This window comes from Nerophis lumbriciformis, linkage group LG11 (assembly GCF_033978685.3).
Source record: "Nerophis lumbriciformis linkage group LG11, RoL_Nlum_v2.1, whole genome shotgun sequence".
Taxonomy (NCBI): Eukaryota; Metazoa; Chordata; class Actinopteri; order Syngnathiformes; family Syngnathidae; genus Nerophis; species Nerophis lumbriciformis.
The window spans coordinates 40,451,345-40,469,285 of NC_084558.2; the positions used below are offsets into that span (position 1 = coordinate 40,451,345).

General features: G+C 35.2%; 1 protein-coding gene across 5 annotated transcripts in view; it reads right to left on the bottom strand.

Moving 5' to 3' along the window:
* The window catches only part of LOC133610392 (calcium-activated potassium channel subunit alpha-1a-like), a 142,258-nt gene that overhangs the window by 77,881 nt on the left and 46,436 nt on the right, over positions 1 to 17,941 (bottom strand). For all 5 annotated transcript variants that reach the window (XM_061966597.2, XM_061966598.2, XM_061966596.2 and 2 more), the window contains exon 3: positions 5,845 to 5,906. In XM_061966597.2, coding sequence (XP_061822581.1) covers positions 5,845 to 5,906 — 62 coding nt within the window. The remainder of the gene's footprint in view (positions 1 to 5,844; positions 5,907 to 17,941) is intronic.

Sequence of the window (17,941 nt, forward strand, 5' to 3'; positions counted from 1 at the left end):
GCAACATTTATTGTGTATTATTATATTTGATATGTGCATTCCCCTGGTTAACCCTTAAAAGACTGCAGGGTTGTGCATTAAGTGTTGAGGACTTTAAGCAGTAGTTTTAAGGGTTAAATACAAAAATAGAATAAAAACATGCAAAAAGTGCCTCAGGCGGACGTAAGAAAAGGTCGAGATGTCTCACCCGCATTAAAAAGCTCGTATCTGACTATGAGAATCCAGATAAATCAAAATAAATCATCAATAAAGCACATAGAAGAAGTTAATTCATGATCTCATACATGTTTATGTATGTTTATGTCCTTAATGCACTTTTACTTTCACTACATCACCAAACCTTAATAATATTTGGACGCCGTGGCCCAATTAATCACCAGAGGTGTCATCCAGGTGAATAAACGAACACCGCACCTCAAGTACAAGCTGACTTTTTCTACAATTTCATCATGTGTCACCTGTAAGTGGCATCTGTAAAGCTGACATGTACAGAGTACAAAGTACAGATGAAAAAAAAAGTGCTCTTTGGATTTTTGTGGATTTATTTGTGAAGAAAATAATGTCTCTTTAGTCTCATGATATAATTAAAATTTTATTAATAGACGCTGCGGAAATAAACGGCCCTGGTTTTTTTATATATAAATTATCATTTCTTTATCATTGATAATCACAATATTCATTTAAAATATATTTTTTTAATACAAACATGATTCTTAATACTATACATTAAAAAAAAAAGAATGTTTTATAAATACAGTACATATTACTTTTATTAGCTTATTAATTCATATAAAGTGCATATATAGCATACTAATAAAATCTCATAATTCTTGCAAATACTAAAAATAAATATTTAGAAAACTATTGCTTTTACATACAGCATGTGTGTTGCCTATATTTTATTTAATTGTTATTCAATATAATTCAAATAAATTGTACATATAGAAGGGAATAAGCGGTAGAAAATGGATGGATGGATGGATATAGTAAATATAAAAATATGTATAAAATTTGAGCAAATACTTATAAATATGTTTTTATATAGTATGTATATATATTACTTCTATTTATGACCTAATTAATTTATTGAGAGTGCATGTATAGCATAATGTACAATCTCAATTGAATTTTTGCAAATACTGTAAATAAATATTTAGAAAACTATTGCTTTTTAAATATAATAAGTATGTTTTATTTTATTTCTTTTCAATCTAATTCATATAAATTGTACATATAGTATACTATAAATATGAATTACATTTGAGCAAATACTATGTATACATTTTTAAATATATTGTTATTTATAAATACGGCATGTATATTAGTAATTTACTTTCATGTTACGTTGATTGTTTTTTCTCTTTCTATGATATCAATAGAATAAATAAAAATTTAAATTGAATAAAAACTGTCACTAATATGTACTAACTGTAATTCATATGAAGTGCATATAATATAACATATTGTTATAAAATATTGCAAATACTATAAATATATATTTAAAAACTATTGTTTTTTTAAAACAGTATGTATGTTACACCTATGTTTAAACTTTTATTCAATCTAATCACTTCATTTAATCGCACATATAGTATAATATAAAAATGTGAATGAAATATTAGCAAATACTGAGTATAAATATTGTTTTACTATATTTTGATAAATACAGCATGTATGTTACTTCAGTTTACAATTTTTACATTGAGTACATATACTTTAATAATATTAAATATGAATATAATTCTAGCAAATACTGTCTAAATATTCTAAAAATGTATATATAATTATATTTTTATTAATGCAGTATGTATATTTATTCACAATTGTATTACCTTTGACTGAGTGATATACATGTAGATTATATATAGTATAAAATAGGAGTTTATAGCAGCATGCATGGCGGAGTTTAGCAGTGAATCTACAGGTTGGAGAGAGACTCAGTGGAGTTGTCCTGTTTGCCTCTAAGTGGGTCTGCTGGGTGTCTTCCAGCCAGGCCAGCACGTCCATCATCTAGCAGGCTCGCAGGACTAATTACAGGAAGGGCCTGGATGTCCTCCACTAAACACACCAGCCAACCTCCAAATAAAATTGGACATGACTGGAGGACACAACGTAAAAAATGAGTGCAAGTTAGCGTCCATCTGGCCTCAATAATCAGTCCCTCTGGGATTTTGCGGGCTTGTTTTTGTGATGGTCATGCCTAAATTCACAGCAGATTTTTCAGAAAGTTACAGAAAAAGTTGCAATGTGCTTTTTTTTTCTTTCAGTAACATTGAATCAACTTGTGGTTTTATGAATGTGTTATCACAGTACGTTTCCATTAACTAAATTAGTTGAAGTCGTTATATAATTTGTTTTTTCTATTTGCACACCTACATGTGACGTTCATATGTTGTTAATATTCAGTGTTTTATTGTTCATAGTTAATATTCTAAGTTCCACTTTCTTTATTTTAATCTACATTTTGGGTGTTCCATTTAGTAAAAAAACTGTAAAATTCCATTCAGTTTTTTTGAGGTGGTCAGTCATAACTTTTTAGAACTCTATTGGACATTGTGGGGGAAAAAAGGGACCCAAACACACATACTGTACAGCACATTTTTACAGCTAAATGTGTATATATAATTTATACACACATACACCTTGGTCCCCAGACACATTTTTTTCTCTCAATGTGGCCCCCCGAGTCAAAATATTTTCCCAGCTCTGGCCTACATGCTACAGAAAACTGCTTTCCGATCGCATTATCGAGGTGTGTTAATCCGATTTTTCAAAAAAGCCAAACACCACCAGATTCAGTTCTAGTTTCCATTCTCTATCTCCATGTTGTGTGCCTTTCGTACACTAGGGGGCGATTGTGGTCATTGCAGCTCGTTTAGCTATATGGCAATGCAAATAGAAGAAGAGAATGCTAAATGCTAACAAGCTAGCACTAATATTGATCATCAGAGACATACAAAAAGAACACTATTTTGGTGAACTGCTTGGAATATTTACTGTTAATACAAACTAAGCTAATCGGTGAATTATTTTTAAATACGGTTTTACAAGTCAACTAGATGAGGCAATTCCTGAAGGAATTGTGCGTGAATGCTCCAATGCTGAAGTTGAACTGAAATCCGGGAATTTTTTTTTAAGAATTGTTGAAGTAGAGCACACAATTCCCAAACAGGCTGAATATTTTGAAGTTGGAACCGTTTGAATCAGATGAAAAATGTGGGAGTTGTGGAACTTTGAAGAATGTCTCATTGATTTCAATGAGGATTTCCAAAACATTTGGGAATTTCGGGAAAAGCGGGAATTTTTTTGAAAATGGTAAAAAAAAAAAACTTGAATGAGTCGAAATGGTTGGTGTTGGAATTTTTCAAATCGGTCGAGAAATGTTGAAGTATTAACATGTTGAATTGAGAAATGGTATTACGGAATTCCGGGAAAAACGGGAATTTTTGCAGTTCAAAAAACAACTTAGTTTTTTGTCCTAATTAAGAGGAATGTTTTGACGGTGGAGCGTTGAAAAATGTGGAAGGAGGAGTCGGCAGAAAAAAGGGTGGAAATGGGGCTTTGGAAAACCAGGAATTATGGAAATTTGGGGAATTTTTTTGAACTTGGAAACATGACACTTTGAATTTCCAGAATGGTGGAATGTGTTAAAGGTGGAATGGTTTGAATCGGTTGAAAAATGTGGAAATGGTGGAAGTTTGAAAAATGGTCAATTCATTTTGAATGGGAAAAATGTCCTGGAAAACCTGGAATTCTGGGAAATCTGGGAATTTGTCAAGGGAAAGCCCGCGATTCCAGAATAGGCTGAACAGTTTGAAGTTGGAACGGTTTGAATCGGGTGAAAAATGTGGAAGGTAGAGCGCGCCAAAATCTGGAGAAGAAGAAGAAGTTCAATAATAGATGAATTTTGGTGTAGAAAAACATATGTGATGTAGATTACAATTTTTTTATTTTTTTTTTGGTCATAAAAAAAATACAATCATGTGTGCTTACAGACTGTATCCCTGCAGACTGTATTGATCTATATTGATATATAATGTAGGAACCAGAATATTAATTAATAACAGAAAGAAACAACCCTTTTGTGTGAATGAGTGTAAATGGGGGAGGAAAGTTTTTTGGGTTGGTGCACTAATTGTAAGTGTATCTTGTGTTTTTTATGTTTATTTAATTAAAAACACTCTTTTTTTAAATTCTTGTGCGGCCCGGTACCAATCGATCCACGGACCGGTACCGGGCTATGGCCCGGTGGTTGGGGACCACTGATTTAGATGACGAAAACATGACTCAAACTAAAATACATTTTCATAAACTGCTGTCAAAATAAACACTGTTAACAAGAACTAAGATGAACATTTGTAGTCAACACAATAAAAACTGATCCGAGGTCGGGTCGCGGGGGGCAGCAGCCTAAGCAGAGAATCCCAGACTTCCCTATCCCCAGCCGCTTCGTCCAGCTCCTCCCGGGGGATAGTGAGGTGTTCCCAGGACACATTGGGGTGACATCGTCTGGTCTTCCCCGTGGCCTGACAGATCCCTGAGCCACCTTATCTGGCTCCTCTCAATGTGGAGGAGCATCGGCTTTACTTTGAGCTCCTCCCGGATGACAGAGCTTCTCACACTATCTCTAAGGGAGAGCCTCGCCACCCGACGGAGGAAACTCATTTCGGCCGCTTGTCCCAGTGATCTTGTCCATTCAGTCATAAATAACCCCAAAGCTCATGACCATAGGTGAGGATGGGAACGTACAAAACCAGTGAAGTTGGCACGTTGTGTAAATGGTAAATAAAAACAGAATACAATGATTTGCAAATCCTTTTCAACCTATATTCAATTGAATAGACTGCAAAGACAAGATACTTAACGTTCGAACTGGAAAACTTAGTCATTTTTTGTAAATATAAAAAAATAAACATCTCTATCATGTAAACATGATAGATAAAATTCGACTGGCAATAATGACGATGATTGGCCAAAATGTGCGGGCTTTTGATAAAGTTGCGAGGAGATTGGTGTTAGAATAATTATGTATATATTATCACACAACTTTTATGCTTAAGGGCCGTTGCTATAATTATTGTCAATTGTGCTGAAGTGGTATTTTTCTTTGTCTGTTCAAAGCTGGCAATCCAAAAGATTGCAAGCCAGTCTCGTATCAGTGTCTGTGTCCAGGAGCGGCCTGCTGACTGCCAAGGCCGAACACCGCCGTGACGCAGACAGAGCAGAGACAAGGCGATATCACCAGCGTCAACACATTTGCATTTCTTGTATAATCATATATTGTGTCTAACTGGAGCTGTCGAGAAAAACCCCATTCCCTCAGCGACAGCTTCAGTGATGTAACCAGGGACCTCCCAAATAAATAGAGGAAGCACGTGGGCTAGACTTTAGAGCGAAGTTTGGATCTGTAACTAGAGTACAGCCCAAATAACGTCTTTCCTCAATTGAGCAAAATTTGTGTCTCTGCATGATTCCTTGCTTCTCGTCTGTTTTAATAGATGTCATCAGTGTTTGAACCTGACAATTGGTTACATTTGCAACATGGCAAAAATCCTGAGGGGACTGAGTGAGGAAGGTGTGGGGTCAAAGGTGAAATGTAAAGCGGGCAGGAGGCCACAAAGGATGGAATTCAACACTTTTTACATAATGAAGACCAAGACACTCACTGACCTTTCTTCCTTTATCGTTATTATCATCATCATTATTGTGTGTGTCTTTCAAACGACACTTCCTGCTCACTCCTCACAAACATTAACCCAACTTCCTCTCTTCTAATCAGCCATTGTAGTTTTAGGGAAAAGCCATTTTTATTTTATTTATTTTTTTTAAAGAAGTAAAACTCACTCTGACGAGTCGATGAAGTAGATGACCAAAGCTCCGATGCTGAGAGCGAACACGAGCACCACCTGAAAGACAACATTACACAATACTTGGATTATTGTAATCATATATGTAGTATTTGTTTATACGTTTATGTTACAAAGGTAGTATTTTCATTGTATATAACAGTGGTTCTCAAACTTTTTTTCACCAAGAACCATCTCAGAAAACACTTGGCTCTCCAACTACCACCATAATGACCAACATTGAAATACAGGGGCATAGTAGGCCTAAGTATTCATTAAAAATAAGCCACATGTTTTATTTAACAAGTATATTTAATATTTTTGACCACTGTAACATTACACACAGTTTGAACAGTAACACTGTGTTTCAAAATAGCTGTACTTTAATCAAAATATTCTTTGGCATACCACTAATGGTACATGTACCACCGTTTGAGAATCACTGGGGTACAGTGAATACATGTAATATAGAAAAATATATTTAATAAAATATATGATTTATACCATATGTTTACATAAATATTTTTTTAAATATGTATCCCCTATATTCATTAAAACTATTTTCTATAACACAATAAACATTTTAGCAATTAGAGCATTCAATACAGACATTAGAATAAATCAAATAGAAACAAACAAATAGTTTTAATTTTTATTTATAAAAAACATATACTTAAAATGTATTTGTTTGATATAAACATGCACACAAATATATTTCCATTTTGTGTGGTTTTATTTGATTTACTTCAGATGTATTATTATTAGGGATGTTCCGGGCAAGGTTTCTTGCGATTCCGATACTGATCATCCACAAGTGAAATCGGCCGATACCAATATCGATACCAATCGCATGTATAAACTGTACATGTATTTATGGTGAGTGCTATTGACAGTTAAACAATATCAACACAATATTTCAACTAGTTCATTGTTCTACTTTATTACATACAACTGTGTGATCAAAACAAAGTCAAAAGTACACAATAACCAAAGAAAATAAATAATAATACAGTGTTAGTGAGGCAGGATCGGTGTTTGTGATCGGCATTAAAATAATTAAAATTAAAATAAATCGGCAATGGCTGATCACATACTTTTTCACCAAAATCGGGCAATATCAATCTGCTGCTGACTAATCAGCACAACCCTAAATAATATACATATATATTTATTAATATTCCCAATTTACATCATACAGTATATATATATATATACATACATATATATATATATATATATATATATATATATATATATGGGTATACAGTACAGGCCAAAAGTTTGGACACACCTTCTCATTCAATACGTTTTCTTTATTTTCATGACTATTTACATTGTAGATTGTCACTGAAGGCATCAAAACTATGAATGAACACATGTTTTATATTCTAGTTTCTTCAAAATAGCCACCCTTTGCTCTGATTACTGCTTTGCACACTCTTGGCATTCTCTTGATGAGCTTCAAGAGGTAGTCACCTGAAATGGTTTTCACTTCACAGGTGTCATAGTTTTGATGCCTTCAGTGACAATCTACGATGTAAATATTCATGAAAATAAAGAAAGCGCATTGAAATGAGGTGTGTCCAAACTTTTGGCCTGTACTGTATACTAAGTACACTTAATAAAATATGTGCATTTACTATATTCATTATTTTTCTTTTTTTTTTACAACAGAACATGAACTCCAAAACAGATTGGTGGGTTTAATACGGACATAAGACAATCCATCCAATCAATTGGAATCATACAAAATGTACGTATTTTCATAATATAAAACCTAAATATATTTATAGGTATACATGCATTTCATATTCAAGAAAATATGTTCACTAATATATATATATATATATATATATACACACACACACACACATATACATTTACACACATACACACACGTTAGGTCAGGAAAAAACACAGAGGCTATTTCATCCCTACAAGGTTTCCCTGCTCTTCAGGGGATTTTATTGAATGTTATTCAATTTTATTCTACAAAATCCCCTGAAGAGCAGGAATACCTGCGAAACAGGCTTGTAGGGAGGAAATAGCCTCTGTGTTTTTCCCTGATCTAACGTATATTCCGCTCTACCCCTGAAGCACTGTATAATGGATAAAACCACAGAAACCTCGACTATATACATATATATATATATATACACACATATATATCTCTAAACAAATGTATATCTATTTGACATAAATAAAAACATGTTTATTATAATAAAAATGACTAAACAGTTATTTTTATTTTTATTTATATGTATTTGTAAAAAAAATATAATATAATATAGGTGTGGATAGTATTATAGTGTGTATAAGTGTATTATATTGTCTAAAAGTGTATTATACTGTGTACAAGTGGTAGTACATCACTTCCTGTCTATGTGATAGTGTAAATAAATACAAATAGACGGCGAGGTGTCGACCAACGGCTTCAGCTTTCACCACATTGAAAGGCTGTAGTACAGTTATAGCCACTGTTCCAAAAAGGCAGTATAACTGAACTGCATATCAGTACTTGAAAGTGCACTGGACAGAACACACCACAAGACACATGAGGATTGTGTGTGTGTGTGTGTGTGTGTGTGTGTGTGTGTGTGTGTGTGTGTGTGTGTGTGTGTGTGTGTGTGTGTGTGTGTGTGTGTGTGTGTGTGTGTGTGTGTGTGTGTGTGTGTGTGTTAGGGGGGGTTATCTATGAGCCGACCTGGCGCTCCTCCATTTCCAAATGACACAAATGAGCATCCATGCATAATGAATGAGCTCATTTCCATGATGCACATTTCTTATTGTGCAGCAGCAACACGCTGACCATGCATTTTTTATCAACATGGAAAATATACATGTAAGCCTCCAGGCCAGCTGCATTTGCCCACACCATCCAAAAGTCATTATCGAAGTTTCTACGATCTGAAAGTCTTCATAAAAGGTGTCTACAACGTCAAAGTGACTAGAGAAGTGTCGAGAGAGGACACAACTGAGAGGTCTACTTGTCCTTCTACTCAGTGACCGACCTATGTCACCACAGGGGGGCGCACTTTTCCGTCTTCTATTACAGTAACTGTGAAAGTCAAGAGGAAAATAACACACCACAACAACACTTGCTAGCTAATAGGAGTTTGTAGCAAAAACACTGATGTAATTACTGCCTACAGAGTTTTGGAATTTCTAGAATGTTTAAATCATTTTAAGAAAATATGTCAACATTGTGAAGTTTTTTTTTCTTGTGTCAAATTAGGCTATTTGTAAAGAATGCTGGTTCTCAGAGAGATATTTTAATATGTTTGTATTATTTATTTCATTATTCTATGTACTATATATATATATATAAAGCATACACATATAGTATACATATATATTGTATTTTTTTGTGCTTTTTGTTTGTTTTCATTATATTTGGATGTAATTGTTGGTTTATATGATATCCATTAAAGGCCTACTGAAACCCACTACTACCGACCACGCAGTCTGATAGTTTATACATCAATGATGAAATCTTAACATTGCAACACATGCCAATACGGCCGGGTTAGCTTACTAAAGTGCAATTTTAAATTTTGCGCGAAATATCCTGCTGAAAACGTCTCGGTATGATGACGTCGGCGCGTGACGTCACGGATTGTAGAGGACATTTTGGGACAGCATGGTGGCCAGCTATTAAGTCGTCTGTTTTCATCGCAAAATTCCACAGTATTATGGACATCTGTGTTGGTGAATCTTTTGCAATTTGTTCAATGAACAATGGAGACAGCAAAGAAGAAAGCTGTAGGTGAGAAGCGGTGTATTGCGGCAGGTGTTGTGCTGGATAACGCACCCCCGCCGTAGAATGCACCCCCTGACTGTTTTGCCGGATAACACAGCCAGTGTTTCATTGTTTACATTCCTGAAAGATGACAGTCAAGCTTTACCATTGGCCTGTGGAGAACTGGGACAACAGAGACTCTTACCAGGAGGACTTTGAGTTGGATACGCAGACACGGTGCCGTGAGTACGCATGCAGCTGTGGCTTCCAAACATTTGATCGCTTGCCCGTACGTGCGTGCCGCTATGTGCATGTCACGTACGTAACTTTGGGGACTTTGGGGAAATATATGTGCTGTATGAACTTTGGGGAGGTGAACGGTACTTTGGGCTGTGGGATTGAGTGTGTTGTGCAGGTGTTTGAGTTGTATTGGCGGGTTATATGGACGGGAGGGGGGAGGTGTTTGTTATGCGGGATTAATTTGTGGCATATTAAATATAAGCCTGGTTGTGTTGTGGCTAATAGAGTATATATATGTCTTGTGTTTATTTACTGTTTCAGTCATTCCCAGCTGAATATCAGGTCCCACCCGCCTCTCACAGCATCTTCCCTATCTGAATCGCTCCCACTGCCCTCTAGTCCTTCACTCTCACTTTCCTCATCCACAAATCTTTCATCCTCGCTCAAATTAATGGGGAAATCGTCGCTTTCTCGGTCGGAATCGCTCTCGCTGCTGGTGGCCATGATTGTAAACAATGTGCAGATGTGAGGAGCTCCACAACCTGTGACGTCACGTTACTCGTCTGCTACATCCGGTACAGGCAAGGCTTTTTTATCAGCGACCAAAAGTTGCGAACTTTATCGTCGATGTTCTCTACTAAATCCTTTCAGCAAAAATATGGCAATATCGCGAAATGATCAAGTATGACACATAGAATGGACCTGCTATCCCCGTTTAAATAAGAAAATTGCATTTCAGTAGGCCTTTAAGTAAGACTACGTATTATGTTGAAGGGGGCAGGAAAATATAAGATTTTTCTTCATCCTGCTCCTTCTCAGGCATTGGTGTGTAAATGTATAATTGAATAATTGAGATATAATTGTCTATCGATCAAAGATGCACATCAATGAAGGAGATAAATAAAAATGAAATGAAATTGTATACATATATAGTATATTAAATATACAAAAAATATGTATGTATATCTATTATACCTTAGGTCAGGAAAAAACACGGATGCTATATCATCCCAACAAGCCTGTTTTGCAGGTTTCCCTGCTCGTCAGGGGATTTTTTTTTTCTTTACGTTGACGCCTTGAAAAAACAAAAACTTGAAAATGAACAAAATGTACCAAGTAAAATGAGACAAATCACACGTCAAATGTACTTATTACAATTACAACAAAAACCTCCCCTGACGAGCTGGGAAACCTGCGAAACAAGCTCTTTTTTCCTTGCTATTTATTGTGCTACAAGTAGTATATTTATGCAAAAAAAAAAAGTAGTAAACAAGACACAAGGTGATCTTTCCACCCCACTAAATACTTCCTTACACTCACCAGAGAACTTGAACAACGGTCAAGTCTTCAAATCACAAATGACAACAGAATGAGAGGCATTAGGAGCGCATTAATTAATGTCGAGACTCCAAAACTTCACAAGTCCAACCAACTGCGTGTCCGTGATCTGTGCAGCACAAACATGAACATTACCACCAGTCCATTTTGAAGTTACATGCAGGGAGACGGTTGCCATGGCGACGCTGCTGCCAACTGCCTGCTGTCTGTTTTTGCCTCGTTGTCTTATATGTTAGCAGCGTTCCAAAAAAAACCACACACACAGCTTGTCCACTTAATGCACGCTGATCGGACTCTCTATGTTTACACATCATCTTTATAGATCTTAACTCGCTTGATAGGATTTAATCACTGCCCTCACCTGCTGCACCTTGTATACAGCTTAGGTTATTCTCTCCAACGTGCAATGCAAGTCAAGATGAAATAAGAACAAACATCGGTGACGTTTGCAGCTAGGAAAGACTTATTTTGCTTGATGAGGGACAGTTATTTAATTGAATTTATGAATGGAAAACCTAACATCTGTGTCCGTTTTTAGTATTCGTAGTACATTTATCATCAATGCTCTTTGTACTCTTTGGGGTCTGAGGGCGATTAAACATGAGTAAATACCAGCAAAGTATAGAATGTATCCTCTAGTCATTTTGTAGTCACAAATGCAAGACTACATGTTGCACATTATGTCTATTAGGTTTGTCTATGAGAGTTTTTATACCATAAAATAAATAAAATTAATTAATTAAAATTTGAATGATCATTTTTTACTTGTGACAGCAGAGGTACATTCTAATATTGAGTAAATAAATAATACAATGGAAAATATTCACTAAAAATATAATCTAAATAATAATTTAAAAAAAACATTTTTAAATTCATAAAAATTGTGAGGAAAATAATATTGTTGCTTTAACCTTGTAACTTATGTTAAAATTATTGCAACATATTACAGAAATACAAACACTAAAAATGTTCACTAAAAATATAATCTAAATATTAACTAAAAAACATTTTAAAATTAAAAAAAATTGTGAGGAAAATAATATTCTTGCTTTAACCTTATAACTCATGTTAAAATTATTGCAACATATTTAAAAAATACGAACACTAAAAATGTTCACTAAAAATATAATCTAAATAATAATTAAAAAAACATTTTTACATAAAAAAATTGTGAGGTAAGTAATATTCTTGCTTTAACCTTATAATTTATGTTAAAATTATTGCAATATATTTAAAAAATACAAACACTAAAAATGTTAACTAAAAATATAATCTAAATAAATTAAAAAAAACAATTTTAAATAAAAATAATTGTGAGAAAAATAATATTCTTGCTTTAACCTTATAACTTATGTTAAAATTATTGCAACATATTACAAAAATACGAACACTAAAAATGTTCACTAAAAATATAATCTAAATAATAATTTCAAAAACATTTTTAAATTTTAAAAAATTGAAGAAAATAATATTCTTGCTTTAACCTTATAATTTATGTTAAAATTATTGCAAAATATTAAAAAAATACAAACACTAAAAATGTTAACTAAAAATATAATCTAAATAATTTTAAATAAAAATAATTGTGAGGAAATTAATATTATTGCTTTAGCCTTATGACTTATGTTAAAATTATTGCAACATATTTAAAAAATACAAACACTAAAAATGTTAACTAAAAATATAATCTAAATAGTTAAAAAAAAAACATAATTTTAAATAAAAATAATTGTGAGGAAAATAATATTCTTGCTTAAACCTTATAACTTATGTTAAAATTATTGCAACATAATTAAAAAATACAAACACAAAATATAGCATTTCTATTGAAAAAGTTTGCAGTGATGTTTTTTTTATTTTTGGCATGTCGCGGTACTGATTTGTACCTGACTAATAAGTAATGTACACAATTATTTGTATAATTAAAAAAAAAAATCATGTTAATTCATCATTCCGTGTGAGAAATGCAACACCGTGCCTTTAAGAGCTGAGCCTTCAGTACTCCCTCGCCGAGTGACCCATGCTGATGGCGACCGGCCAAAATCCAACGTTATAAGCGGCACCACAGCGCAGTACATGAAGCGGCAGCACGTCTTGAAAAGAACCTTTTAGCGGCACCTTTTCACACGCTGTCTAACGAGTCACAATGAGGATGACACGCACCATCGAGCACCTCCTGTCGAGCGTCAACACCAGTTCCTCCTATCCCCTTAAAGCGATGCTTCTCAAATAGTGGGGGGGTGGGCGGGACCCCCCCTGGGGAATTGAGAACCACTGCCTTGAAGTAACTGTACAGATTGAGTAGTACCTTAAAAGTAACACCTGCCATGTACAAAACCCATAACCAGTAAAGTTGGCACATTGTGTAATTTGTAAATAAAAACAGATGATTTGCAAATCCTTTTCAACTTATATTCAATTGAATAGACTGCAAAGACAAGATATTTAATGTTCGAACTGAGAAACTTAATTTTTTTTTCAAATACTCATTAACTTAGAATTTAATGACAGCAAAGCGTTGCAAAAATGTTGGCACAGGGGCATTTTTACCACTTTACACCGGCGGCGTTTCTGGGTGTTGTTGATAAATGGCTTTCGCTTTGCATAGTAGAGTTTTAACTTGCTCTTACAGATGTAGCGACCAACTGTAGTTACTGATAGTGGTTTTCTGAAGTGTTCCTGAGTGGTGATATCCTTTATACACTGATGTCCCTTTTTGATGCAGTACCGCCTGAGGGATCGAAGGTCACAGGCTTTGCTGCTTACGCGCAGTGATTTCTCCAGATTCTCTGAACCTTTTGATATTACTGACCGAGAAATGTTGTTCTTAAACTGTTGGACAATTTGCTCACGCATTTGTTGACAAAGTGGTGACCCTCGCCTCATCCTTGTTCGTGAATGACTGAGCATTTCATGGAAGCTGCTTTTATACCCAATCATGGCACCCACCTGTTCCCAATGAGCCTGTTCACCTGTGGGATGTTCCAAATAAGTGTATGATGAGCATTCCTCAACTTTCTCAGTCTTCTTTGCCACTTGTGCCAGCTTTTTTGAAACATGTTGCAGGCATCAAATTCCAAATAAGCTAATTGCAAAAAATAACAAAGTTTACCAATTCGAACGTTAAGTATCTTGTCCTTGCAGTCTATTCAATTGAATATAGGCTGAAAAGGATTTGCAAATCATTGTATTCTGTTTTTATCTACGATTTACACAACGCGCCAACTTCACTGGTTTTGGGTTTTGTATTTCAAACAATAACGGAATAGGAGGACACAAACATTACCAAGACTAGCGTAGCTATGTGAGCCGTATGCTAACATTACACTCACTTATAAACATTTGAGGTTAGCATATTCACTGAAGACAGACAAAACTATTAAACTTACAACTCCTACATCTGTAGCTGACTGACAGCTGGCAGAGCTTTTTTTAAAGATGTGTAGCGAAGCCTCTTAACAAAAGTATGGCAAACAAGTAAGGACGACGATACTCACATTTGGAGCTCATAAAAACGTGTTATTGTTAGAACATCACTAAAAAGTTTGCATAATAGTGGAGTTGGGGGGGGGGGGTGTAGTGTACCTTGGAGGCTCATTAGTGGAGGTTATTACGTCAAAATAATTTGCACTGGGATGGAAGTGTGACGCCAACAAATCACGGGAGGATTGTCTAACAAAGTCAGACTAGAAAACCTCCAGGTAGCAAAAGGATTTCTGCAAGTATCAGCAAATCTAATTTGATGCAACTTAAAACAAATGTAATGTCCTACTGAAGATAGTTATTAAACATAATCAAAAGCATACAATTGTCAGTACAGACACAAATGCAAGCATTTGACAATAACAATGTTGATGTTGATTAACTGTGGCTGAATTAAGCACTAATTAATATTACTGTATATAAGTAACCCTTTCAAACGCAATAAACATATTTTTCATTATTGTAGTATTTTCAATGTAATTGGAAGGTGAATAACAAAATAAAATGAACTCTAAATATTTGTTCGCACTTCAATAAATATTGAACATCTTGAAGTGCAATATTTTTTTCCCCAATTGGAAAAACTGGGTAAGGTAGTTTGTTTTATTGTCTTTTTTGTTGCCAAAAGCAATTGTATGATTTTTTTTTTTTTGTTTGTTTAATGTGGAGGTCGGCAACCCGTGGCTCTTTAGCACCGCCTTAGTGGCTCCTTGGAGCTTTTTCAAAAATATATAAAAATGGAAAAAGATGGGGGAAAATATATTTGTTGTTTTTAATAATGTTTCTGTAGGAGGACAAACATAACACAAACCTTCCTAAATGTCAGAATGCCCAATGTTTAATACGTTTGTGTTTACGCTTCACTGATGAGAGTATTTGGCCAGCGCCGTTTTGTCCTACTAATTTCGGCTGTCCTTGAACTCACCGTAGAGTGTTTACATGTACAACTTTCTCCGACGCTGCCACAGAAAGACGTGTTTTATGCCACTCCTTCTTTGTCTCATTTTGTCCACCAAACATTTTATGCTGTGTGTGAATGCACAAAGGGGAACCTTGTTGATGTTGTTGACTTGCGTGGAGCGCTGATAATCGATGCTAACATGCTATTTAGGCTAGCTGTATGTACATATTGCATCATTATGCCTCATTTGTTGAGTTAATTTGAGTTACCGTATTTTTCGGACTATAAGTCGCAGTTTTTTTCATAGTTTGGCCGGGCTCCAGTGCGACTTATATGTTTTTTTCCTTTTTTATTATGCATTTTCGGCAGGTGCGACTTATACCCCGAAAAATACAGTAATTTAATTTCCTTTACTTATGTCCTCTAGGTATTTAATTGATATTTGCCTGTCTCATGACACATTATCTGTATGTAATATTGACTGCATTTCTGATTGTTGTTTGTGTGCCATGTTGTTCCAGACCACAGCAAAAGATTGTAATGAATCCATTAGAAGAAGACAGCCTGTCCTTTCCTTTAACTTGGACACACACATCTACATTTTATCCCACCCTCTGAGACACTTACTTAATGTGTTGCCTTCATTATAACACTTACATAAGGCTTTGTACTTTTTGCGGCTCCAGACAGATTAGTTTTTTGTATTTTTGGTCCAATATGGCTCTTTCAACAGGTTGGGTTGCCGACCCCTGCTTTAATGCCTCTTAACATTGTATTTATTACCATTTAAAACCTTAATTTTTGCAAAACCAATTTAATGAATTTGAATGCTTTTAATTGACCCGTGGGAAAACCTGTATATTTGTATTCATGATGATGCAGCTTGTCTATTGGATGGGATTGTCTAGGGTGCAGGTGTACCTAATGTTGAGTCCAAGGTGAGTTGATAATAAAGACTAAAGTCTCCTCACTCCCTGTTGTTGACATCAATAGGCCGCAGTCGACTCCAGAGACCAGGGGAGGAAGCGAGGGGGGGCAGGAGGGGTGGGGGGTGGGCAGTCACCTGCAGGCTCTGGCACTTCCTGATTCACTCTGCAAGCATCGCATCAGCACACGGCGCTCTCATTTGTGACGCTCAGTGAACATCACACACACACACACACACACACACAGACACACACACACACACAAACAAAGGTGTTCAGACACACACACACACACACACGGTGTTGAAGGGAAAGTGGAAAGTATAAGAAAGAAAATCAATTTAGAGCAGCGAGTACATAAAACGTCGCCCATAGAAGGGGAATAATAATGAAAAAGACGCCTGATGTGCGTAGACGTGACTCAACTTGACTAAAAAAAGACATTTGCGGGCGCTCAGGTAGTGCGTCATTACTGCCATACTGTTTTTTTTAATGCGACATGGTCACCTCGCACAGCGACATGAGAAGGACTATTAGTATTAACATGAAATGATAAAATATGAATAAAAAATGAAATCTTAGCAGAATTTGGATAGAACATAAAAAAATAAAAAAAAGTTGATTGCACACATTATAGCTGAAAATTACACAGTGATTAACATTAATTTGAATTAGAAAAATTTATATATGAAATGTAATAATTGTTATGTAAAAAAAAAACATTTAAAACATACTGTTTAAGAGGAAGTGGACCTTTTTGGAATTGTTCCATTTATCCCCACATTTTTTTACTTTATTTAATTTCTTGTATTCTAAATAGTGAACAACTGCTAATAAGCTGGTAATGTGGATGCAATCTATTCCGCCTTTAAAGACCTCTAAAAATCATCTAAAAACCTCTAACACATACTGCAAGTATGTATGCAATTAGAGATGTCCGATAATATCGGACTGCCGATAATATCGGCTGATAAATGCTTTAAAATGTAATATCGAAAATTATCGGTATTGGTTTCAAAAAGTAAAATTTATGATTTTTTAAAATGCCGCTGTGTACACGGACGTAGGGAGAAGTACAGAGCGCCGATAAACCTTAAAGGCACTGCCTTTGCATGCCGGCCCAATCACATAATATCTATGGCTTTTCACACACACAAGTGAATGCCACGCATACATGGTCAACAGCCATACAGGTCACACTGAGAGTGGCCGTATAAACAACTTTAACACTGTTACAATTATGCGCCACACTGTGAACCCACACCAAACAAGAATGACAAACACATTTCGGGAGAACATCCGCACCGTAACACAACATAAACACAACAGAACAAATACCCAGAACTCCTTGCAGCACTAACTCTTCCGGGACGCTACAATATACACCCCCCATCGGACATCTCTATATGCAATAGGGTTGTACGGTATACCGGTATTAGTATAGTACCGCGATACTAATGAATCATAT